The 10,526-nt window shown below is 37.8% G+C and overlaps 1 protein-coding gene across 1 annotated transcript; it reads left to right on the plus strand.

Annotated features, from left to right (window-relative positions):
• Positions 1–658: 658 nt before the first annotated feature.
• On the plus strand, positions 659–1,701 carry LOC145105958 (uncharacterized). Its single transcript, XM_079043019.1, has 3 exons — positions 659–1,116; positions 1,219–1,455; positions 1,656–1,701. Exons 1-3 carry the CDS (start codon positions 659–661, stop codon positions 1,699–1,701), a joined length of 741 nt encoding a protein of 246 aa, XP_078899145.1.
• The last annotated feature ends 8,825 nt before the right edge of the window (positions 1,702–10,526 follow it).

Genomic DNA, 10,526 nt, shown 5'->3' on the forward strand with positions numbered 1-10,526 from the left:
TATCTTTTCTGAGTATACGAAAATATCATAGAAGTCTTCGTGGATGATTTTACCGTCTATGGAGACTCCTTTGATATTTGTTTGAAAAACCTCACAAAAATTTTACAAAGATGTATTGAAACAGACATGGTTTTAAATTTTGAAAAATGTCACTTTATGGTTGACCAAGGTCTGGTTCTTGGACATATTGTTTCAAAAAGAGGTTTGGAAGTCGATAAAGCAAAATTAGAAGTTATAAGAAGCTTACCCTACCCGAAGAATGTTCGGGAACTGCGTTCCTTTCTTGGTCATGCAGGGTTTTACAGGAGGTTTATAAAAGATTTTTCAAAGATATCAGTTGCCATGTGCCACTTACTGCACAAAGATGTTGAATTTGACTTCAATGAAGATTGCAAAAAGGCTTTTGATGTGCTGAAAAATCTTCTTACTTCTGCCCCATCATTCAGCCCCCAGATTGGAGTTTAACATTCGAGATAATATGTGACGCCAGTACACTGCTGTTGGAGCTGTTTTGGGATAGAGAAAAGACCGGGTTCCCCACGTTATATATTATGCATCAAAAACTTTGGATAATGCCCAAGCAAATTACTCCACCACAGAAAAAGAGTTTCTGTCAATCGTCTTTGCATTGGAAAAATTCAGACAATATTTGTTGGGCATGAAAGTTATAATATGTTTTGATCACGCAGCTATTCGGTACCTTCTTGCCAAAAAAGACTCAAAGCCAAGGTTGATTAGATGGATTTTGCTGCTACAGGAATTCGATATAGAGATCAGGGACAAAAGTGGGAGAGAAAATTTGGTAGCTGATCATTTGAGCCGACTCACTCCACCTGAAGACCTGACACCGATCTGTGAAACATTTCCTGACGAGCATCTATTCGCTGTTCAGAACCCACCTTGGTTTGCTGATATAGTGAACTACTTGGTCTCCAGAGAACTCCCTTCAGATCTCACCCGAGAACAGAAAGATAAAATAAAGAAGGAGACGAAAATATATGTTTGGGACGAGCCATATTTATGGAAACACTGTGCTGATCAGGTGATTAGAAGATGTGTGCCTCAAGATGAAGTCAAGTCAATTCTGAATTTCTGCCATTCAGAAGCTTGTGGAGGGCATTATGGTCCACAACGAACCGCACGCAAGGTCTTGGACAACGGTCTTTATTGGCCTTATATTTTTCGTGACTTTTTTCTATTTTGTAAAACTTGTGAAAGGTGCCAAATGACTGGGTCTTTGACATCTCGTAATCAGATGCCACTTACTCCAATCTTAGTATGTGAAATCTTTGACGTTTGGGGTATAGATTTCATGGGTCCGTTTCCGCCATCTTTTGGGTTTGTGTACATCTTACTTGCTGTGGATTACATGTCCAAATGGGTCGAGGCAAAAGCTACACGAACAGACGATGCCAAGGTTGTAGTAGATTTTGTCAAGACAACTATATTTGCTAGGTTTGGGACACCAAAGGCCATTATTAGTGATCGGGGAACGCATTTCTTCAACCGCACCTTCGAAGCAGTCCTCAAGAATGTTGGGAATAAATCCGAGATGACGAATGCGGAATATCAAGAACAATCAAGAATCAATCACCTTCATATGCAAGTAATCTGATAAAGGTTTACTGTATATTGAATATGATATGAACGTACAGAGAAAACCCTAATCTTGTAAAAAGCTCTTCTCAAAACCTAACCTAATGATTATTTATAGGGAACAATAAATATATACCATAAATATAAAATCTATGCCTAATATAAAACCAATGCCTTAGAAGAGCTCGATTAAGAACTTCTACTGTAAAGACATCGTAGGGAATCATAAAAATGATTAACCCTAAAAAGGCTTCCCTAAATAACCAAATATGCCAATTCAGTTTCAATATCTCAAATACTCAACAATCTCCCCCTAGATGTTGAAACTGATGAAGATCACGATTTCCGATCTTCTTGTCATTTCTCCCCCCTAAATTGTGAGACTCATCAGCACATGGGGTCTTCAAAGCGAGAGAAATAAGAAATAATCTTCCAAATACGAACTCCCCCTTGAATAATCATCACTCCCCCTTGAATCTTCAACAAAAGCCATGGAGAGAATCTGGAAAGTTAAGAAGAATCACCAACAATCTTCAAAACCCGTCAGATCTGATGAAACAAATTCTTTTGAAATATTTCCAATTCACAAAAATTAAAACCGGAAAAATAACAAAAAATAATTTTGTATTTTTCGATTTTAAATTTAGACAAAAGAATAGAATAAGAAGCAATTATTTAGAAGGGATTAAAAATGAATAAGACCAAAGAAAAGAATAAGAAGTGAAAATATTTTGGAAAGAAGGGGATAAATGGTAAAAATCCGAAAATTTTGAAAAGAATATCGGATATGGGGTTGAACTGTGAAGGTCTGAAAGTTAGGGGGCTGAAGATGAAAATATATCCTATTTGCTTCATTTTAACGCTGAAAGAAAAAAACAGCGTTGAAAAAAGAAATTGAAACTGTAAAGCTTGATAACTTTCGGGGACTGAAGTTGTAACATGGAGTCATCTTCTTCGTTCAATCAGAGAACGACGTTTCTTTGACTTGGAAAGTCAAAATTAGATACATGAGAGAAAATTTCTGATCCAGAAAACCTTGCAAAACAAAACCAATCTCCAATGCCGTTGGATCCGATCATCATTAACAATAAAAACGATATATGAAGACCAGAAAACTCGTGATTTAACTCCAAGATCGAATTCCGATTTTAACAGCCGAGAACCAAATGACATTGCGATAACGAGAAGAACTCACGATTTTAGTTGACTTCATTGCAGATTCGTTGCAATGATTACTGTTTCCAAATTCGATCCCAGAACTTCCGAATCGATTCCAATAATGCCGATTTACAATTAAGATATGATTGCCAAAATTCCAAACAACAATTTCGATTTTTGAATGAAGCTTCAAGATCCGATTTTGGATCCAAATTATATGAACCTTCGTTTACAGATGAACTCCTGATTCTCGTTTCTGATAGCGACGATTTTGATTTCCAAGGAATCAGAGTTTGGACACAGTGGATATAGGGAAGAAACTCCGAACGAAAGTTTTGAGTGCGAATCTGATTCTAACGAGCCAAGAACTGCGAATCTATGTGCCATGAACACGAACGTCGATCGATTTCAGGGACTACGAATGCCTACGAACGTTCGCAGATGAACAGTAGAGATTTGCGTTCGTTGCTTCAATTCCAATTGAGACTTTCGCATCTTGTGAGTTCGTTTCTTGATCTTGTGACATTCGCATCTTGAGTTTCTCATCTGTGACTTTGAACATAAACCTGCGAATCTAACTTTCGCTTATATGATAATCGCATCAAGTTAGCTTTCACATATTTGGCAATTCCAACCCTTGTTTCATCAGCAACTGTGAAAGTAATACCATTTTTCAAGAAACTGCGAATCTGACCCTCCTGAATGCTGTGAACTGACAACTTGCACTCCTTTTGTTGAAATGTGTCAGATGGCAGCCTTCTTTTTGCAGAAAATGTCCTTTTTCACCCCATCTTTTCAACTTTTTCACCTTTTGTCATTTCCAACAATTAAAAGTCAATAAAATTGATTTCTTCAACCAAATTCCATATCTTTTGACTGATGCTTCACCAGATTTTTCCCTTTTTCAATTTTTTTTTTGATAAAGATCAAAACTTTTTATGGGACTTTTGGTACCCATTTAAGATTCAACAATAAAGTTGGTTTCTTGCACACCCACTTATTTGAAGAGAATCTATTATCTTCTGAAAATAATACCCACCTTTTAGTTGGAAAACAAAAATTTCCATAAATTTCATTGAACCAACCAAATTCTCTTTTCTTTTCCTTCCAACTTCTAACATTTTTAACTGAAGAAAAATGAGAATTAAAGTTTCTTTGAACATGTTTGACTTCAACTTTCTCAACTTTTTCACAAGCATTAGGTATTTGTACCTTGGGCATCCAAACCTTTTTTTTTTACTCTTGTTCTTCCTCCTCTTCTTCCTTTTCTTATTTCTTGGCTTCAGAGACAAATTGTGAATCTGAACAACCTTTTCACCATTCTGAATCTGAACATTAGAAGACTGTTGAACACAATCCTTAGGAGTTTTATAAATCTGAAAATCTTGAATTATTGGCTTTTTGTAAGGAACCAATCCTTAAAAAACATTATCAGAACACAAAGATTCAGATTGTAAAACTTCTGAAAAACATGAACCACTTGACTCCCCCTCAACAAGAACATCTGGAGTCATATTTTCTTCAGAACCATGAGGAACATTATGAACTTCACTAAGAACATGATGAATTTCTTCTTTTTCTTTTTCAGCCCTTTACATCTGTTTATGTTCCCGATCTAAATGTCCATAGATAATACGAAATTGTTCTACTATTCTCTCATTCTCTCTTAACTCCTGATAATTAACAGATGAGTATTCAGATATTTTCTTATCAACAAGAAGATTATACAACTCATGAATATCATTCAACATATATTGACCACTGATTTGAAACATGGTCACATTGTTAACACCATAGATTGGTTTAGTAACCTTTAATCCAACTTCTAAAATGTAGTCAAACAATAAATTCGTTTCATCCATTATATCTTTAATAAGTGATAGAACTTGAAGAGAGATAATGTAGATCTGATAAGAATGCTAGAGAGAGAAAACGGATATGAGATGGTTTCTAAAGAGAGAAAACAGAGCTGAGACGAGTTTTAGAGAGATAAGAAGATCTGAACACAAAAATTCGAATAAACACGAAAATTTTCCTCTAATTCTCTTCCACAACACGATTCAAGAACAAATCAGATGAAATAACGAGTAGAAGATAACAGATCTGAACAAGATTTTTCAATAGAAACGAGGTATAGAATTTCTTTTCAGAAAACTTACAAAACTTGAAGAACAAGGTGAGATTCATGATAAAATATCGCCATAAACAAGATCGATTCTTGCAAAAATCGCTGAGATCTACAAGAACCCGCTCTGATACCACTTGTTGTGGTGTTGGCGTTGTAGGTAAGCTGGTAGGCTTCCATGAATTCCCTTGGGTCAGCAATTAGTTTATCGACTTTTTCGGTCGTTTCCTTGCAAACAACAGCAGAGTCAGAAACTGCCTTACAAAGTAGAAGTGTTGGCAGTATGTTCCTTTGTGACTCTCTCAAGGATTGACTCCACCGCAACTTTGGAGTAAGCTTTAGAAGAGGACACACTGGATTCGAGAAGCAGCTGATCAAGCTTCTCATGAAGATATTTGAATTCCGCTTTCGGAGTAGAAAAATCATCTTCATTGTCAATCCTTATTTGAAAAGGACTATAAGAGAATCCTTCCAAATCATCAGCGTCATCATCTCCGAAAATCATGTCCGGGTCATCTTTGCAAATGGGAGAGATGGGTGGTGTAACATGAGTTGAAAAACCTGAAGTGTCAGCCCCCGTATCAGATACGTCGACTGAACTTACAGGTGTAGTAGAGGTTTGAGGTGGAACTTTGGAATCTGTGAAAATAGGTATGGAAACTGGAATAGTTGTGGTTGTTTGAGTTGATACAGGTGGTGGGAGAGGAGCAATTGTGATTGGTATAGAAGTAGTTGTTTTTGGTGAGGGAGGTGGAGAAAGAACATAATCATGAAGTGGTGGAGTTACCTCATGATTAGGAAGCGGGGTCTCAGTGCGAACTTGTGCTTCTTCCTCATTGCGAACGTGTTCTTGTTCTTCAGTGTGAATGGGTTCATCTTCTTCTTTGCGAACGGGGGGATCCTCTTCAATGCGAACCTCCGACTTGGTATCAATATCCGAATTTTCACCTTCACTCTGAGATGGAGTAGGAGTGGGAGACTTTCGCCTTCTAGCGGGTTGCTTCCTTCACTTTGGTGCAACAGTAGAAGTAGGAGGAGCCTTTCGCTTCTTAGATGGAGGTTTCGGAGCCTCAGAAGTTCCTTCTTTCGTAGAATCTTTCTTGGTAGTTCTCTTGGATCCTTTGCCCCATTTCTTGGGTTTATCAGCCTCAGCCAAAATGGCTTGAAATTCATCAGTTAAAGGACGAGGTCCTGAAGGAGTAAGAGCGCGAAATCCTTCTAGAATTTTACATGAGGGAGGAACATCACGAAACATCGCTTTCGGAATGGAACCAACGAAAGAAAACTTGGATTTATCTGCCATAATAATACCGGTTGTATGGAATGTCGCAATGGGAGCCATCAGTGCATCAATCATCACTGTAAATTTGAGCTGCTTAATAGCGCTGTTGACAACAACGGTCCAAAATCTCGCACATGAGATCTCATTGTGACGAGTAACAGAGTGAGTGCTCTGGATGAATTGAGTCCAGAGGATGGAACCATATTCAATGTCTTCACCAGTGTATAGGCCATACATCAGACCCATGAAGAGCTTGCTTGCACAGTCATTGCCTGTAACCCTTTTAGAAAAGGATTTGAACAAGATGGTGAAAAGAGCGTTCAAAGTTGGTGGAAGATTGGGTTTCTTGAACTTGGATACAACAGTGAGTGTTTCCTTGTACCCCATTTGATAGAACATTTCCAAAATGGCTGCGTTGGGGATGGTTTCCGGATTGATCAGATTGTCAGATTGTGGGAGCCCTAGCAGATTGCAGAAACGGGTCTTGGAAATCGAGGTTGTGTGATTATGGATATCGAAGTAAATCCATTGCTCATCCTTGACATAGTTTCGGGGTGTACTGCGAACGAAAGTCCTATCTGGGCTCGCTTTCATTTTTCCATGATGGTTCGTTGACAATGAGAGCGCGAACCTACGTTCGGATTCGTTTTTATGGAGATTCATTTTGGGTGTATAATCGATGGACTCGGAACGAACGATTGCACTAAACTCAGATTCGAAGCGAGCGGTCACGGATTCGCAGCGAATGTTCATAATAGTGAACTGCATTGCAATCAACTACGAATGCCTTGGATTTGCATCTTGATGCTCGGAACGAATGATCCATCGGAGTTAATTAATTGGATTCATTGATTGGATTTCGCGTACGAACTTGTTATTGGAGTCGTTCCAGTGATTCTTTTAATCGTAAATATTGGGGAAGAAGATAGCAATGTTTCACTTTTGGTCCCTGAGACTTCAACGTTTTAGCAATTCTGATCCCTGTACTTTGCGTGACTTGGCTGTTTTGGTCCATTTCCAGAAATTGTTACAATCAAAAAGGAAAATTGATGCATAGTTACATTTTCAGTCCCTGACTTTCAGCAGTGTGAGAGTTTCAGCCCGTTTTTTCGAAAAGTTTGCAAATTTAAGGGCTGGTGAACAGCTTTGGATTTTTAACGCACATATTGTTTCGTGAACAGAAAATTATGGATTCCATCAAGTCTTGGCGGTTCGGAAAGTCGTTTTTCGTGATAACATCAAATTTTCACTACTTTTTCGGATTTTATACTTCATTGTGTATATCATTTTGTTACGGGGGAGCACAGTAATTATTTATCCATTCAAGATCATTCGAAATTGGATTTGTGACTTTTCAAATTTGAAGATTTTTGATAAAGCTTGTGGTAGAATTATGAAGGTAGCTTTTACAGTAGCAGTTCTTCATCGAGCTCTTCTAAAGCTTTTGCGGAAAAGTATCCTTTACAGTAGTAGTTCTTCATCGAGCTATTCTAAGGACTTTTTATATCTCCGACTTCTAGTATTTTCTCGATCAAGTGGCGTTACGAATCTTAAAATTTCCTCAGAAGATCTCGATGAAGAATTGCTTCTGTAGAGGCGTTAATTAGGGTTAAAAGATAATTATGAGACTTTTCGTTTGACTTATTCGTTCGCAGGTAAGATTTCTTTCTTTCGTTCCCAATGGAGTACATTACGAATCCGATATCAGGTTCTTTTAATTCAGAGCATCCAATTTTGTCATCGTTCATTCAGTTCCGATTCCAAAAAAAAAAATTGATGCTTTCATCTCGCTTTTCTTTGTTTTGATTCCAATCGACATGGTTCCGATCACATTCACCGTTCCAAACAAAGTTTTCACAATTTCAATTTCATTCGGTCGTATTATACGGTCACGAATCCGATTAAGATTGCAATCCAATTTTGACTTTCTATGGCTTGACTCTCCAAATCAAAATACAATCCAGTTCAATTGACAACCATTCCGACTGAGTTTTCACCCAGATAGCAAAACCCTTCAACAATTCTTGACTATAACAGATGTTGTTACACACAACAACCCTTAATCAACGATACTCCATATCATCTTTAATATTCACAAAGCGATATAATCAGGAAGCCAAATTGATATTTGATGAATGAATATACCGACATAAATCGAACACAAAAACCAGATAAATCAAAATCGATCTTGATAAAGGGCTTGATTATGAGAATCGATTCAGGAACAGAAGGAATTTTTTTTGCAGGAAACGAAAATTATAGAATCATGTTTAGTCGATTGCAATAAGCGAATTCAGAGAACACGATAAATGGGCCAAACCATCGTTGATGAACAGTACACGAAAACAGTAACACACCCAAGTGTACATAAACAAAATTGGATCGGTGTGATAAAACAAAATAAGACTCGATTATATGGCCACAAATGGGATATATTGATCTCAAAACAAATTAATCAGATCCAAAGAACAGAGAAAAAAAATACCACAATGAATAGTAGAGGAATATCATAAATTTTCATAAACAGTAGCTTGAACAGAATTTTGATTCCAAGACGCCAAAACACCAATAATCTTCAATAACTTGTGCAGAAAATCATCAAACCAAGAACCGATACTTCAAAAATCAATAGATCTTCAAAGACCCGCTCTGATACCACTTGTTGGGAATAAATCCGAGATGACGAATGCGGAATATCAAGAACAATCAAGAATCAATCACCATCATATGCAAGTAATCTGATAAAGGTTTTCTGTATATTGAATATGATATGAACGTACATAGAAAACCCTAATCTTGTAAAAAGCTCTTCTCAAAATCTAACCTAATGATTATTTATAGGGAACAATAAATATATACCATAAATATAAAATCTATGCCTAATATAAAACTGTAATGCCCGTGTTTCTAGGCTAGACATTAATATTGATGTGATAGTCTAGGTTAACCTTTGTAACTCATTTTGAAGAAATGAAAAGGAATTATGTGAATATTATGTGAATTATGTGTTTTATGCTTAATTACTAGGATTTAATTAATTAAGAATAAAAATGAGCGTCAAAAATAAATATTAGATAAAGCCGATATCTATTAAGAAAGTTGTAGTGGTCGTGACAAGGATTACGGATATATAAAGAATATCGAAATCCGAGTTATAACGAAGAAGTTATGACCTGTTGAAGTTTCACGACAAAACCGGCACGGTGCCGAATGACGTAAAAAGTGAGTTTTTGATAAACTACTTTTTAGCCTTAGTGATCTAAACTAAAGTCATAGTGTTCGTCAAACCGAGAGTGTGTATAAAAAGAACGCCCAAATCTGACTTCGTATGAGGAAGTTATGATTTTTCCAAGTTTCAGCTTAGCAGTAGACAACTAAAAACTCGAATTTTAGATCGAGTGATTTTTAGCCGACACAACCTAAACGAGAATCGAAGGTCTCGTCAATAGTAGTACAACGGTAAAAAGACAGACGAAAACGAACGTCGGATGAAGAAGTTATGAATTTTTAACGGATTTCCTGTCCCGGTCTGTTAAAAATAATAATATAAAAATTAAATTCAAAATTAGCCGACGAAGTCTAAACGAAAGTTGTAGAGCGTAATTTTACCTACGCGTGCATATAAAGAACGTCAAAAACGAAGCCCGTATGCGAAAGTTATGGATTTTAGAAGTTTTTGCACAAAAATCGAGAAAAAATGTCAAATCCGAGAAATTTCGCATAGGTGGACTTCGGCCACGTCACCCTCGCTCAAAACGTGCCACGTGTACGAAATCCGCTGAGTCATCCGAAGCTGTGGCGCATCCTAGGAGTGACGCGTGTGCAGCCTAGTCCGAGCCTCGCACCGCCTGCCGCGTGTCCGACCTTCGCACCAGCTCTCTCCTTTCCCTCCTGCTTTGGGTCCGAACCTCGGACCTAGACTTCGGTCCAATCAGAAGTCAGCAGCACACCCCTCGCACGTGCGACCCATGTGACCCCTCTCCGGATCTGCTTCCACCTGGAAGCCTCTCAGCCGTCCGATCAGAAGCCTCGCCCCTATAAATAGGAGGGTGCGAGACCTCCTGGTGATACTTTGAAAAATTGTCATTTTTAACCCCTCTTTCAATATTTCTTTCATTCCAACTTCCCCCAAAGCCCCGGTATTATACCAAACACCCGAAACATGTCCCGAAGTGCCCGAGAAGCCCGAGAAAATTATCTTTTCGGTTTCGAAGCCCGACCCTCGCAGAGTCCGGTTTCTCAATAAAACTCCCGATTTTATTAGAAATGATCGTTTTAGGGAACGAAGTGCTGCCTGATTATCATCAAATCAAGTGAGTGTGTAGTCACTTTCATCTTACACCTAGATATGAAGTATTTTCTATA

This window comes from Lactuca virosa, chromosome 4 (genome assembly GCF_052849685.1).
Source record: "Lactuca virosa cultivar CGN04683 chromosome 4, Lactuca_virosa_CGN04683_v6, whole genome shotgun sequence".
NCBI lineage: Eukaryota > Viridiplantae > Streptophyta > Magnoliopsida > Asterales > Asteraceae > Lactuca > Lactuca virosa.

Coding starts and splice junctions, on each gene's coding strand:
- LOC145105958 (XM_079043019.1), top strand. CDS start 659: ATGAAAGTTATAATATGTTTTGATCACGCAGCTATTCGGTACCTTCTT. Junction 1,117..1,218: donor CATTCAGAAGCTTGTGGAGG/GCATTATGGTCC, acceptor AACTTGTGAAAG/GTGCCAAATGACTGGGTCTT. Junction 1,456..1,655: donor AAGACAACTATATTTGCTAG/GTTTGGGACACC, acceptor ATGAACGTACAG/AGAAAACCCTAATCTTGTAA.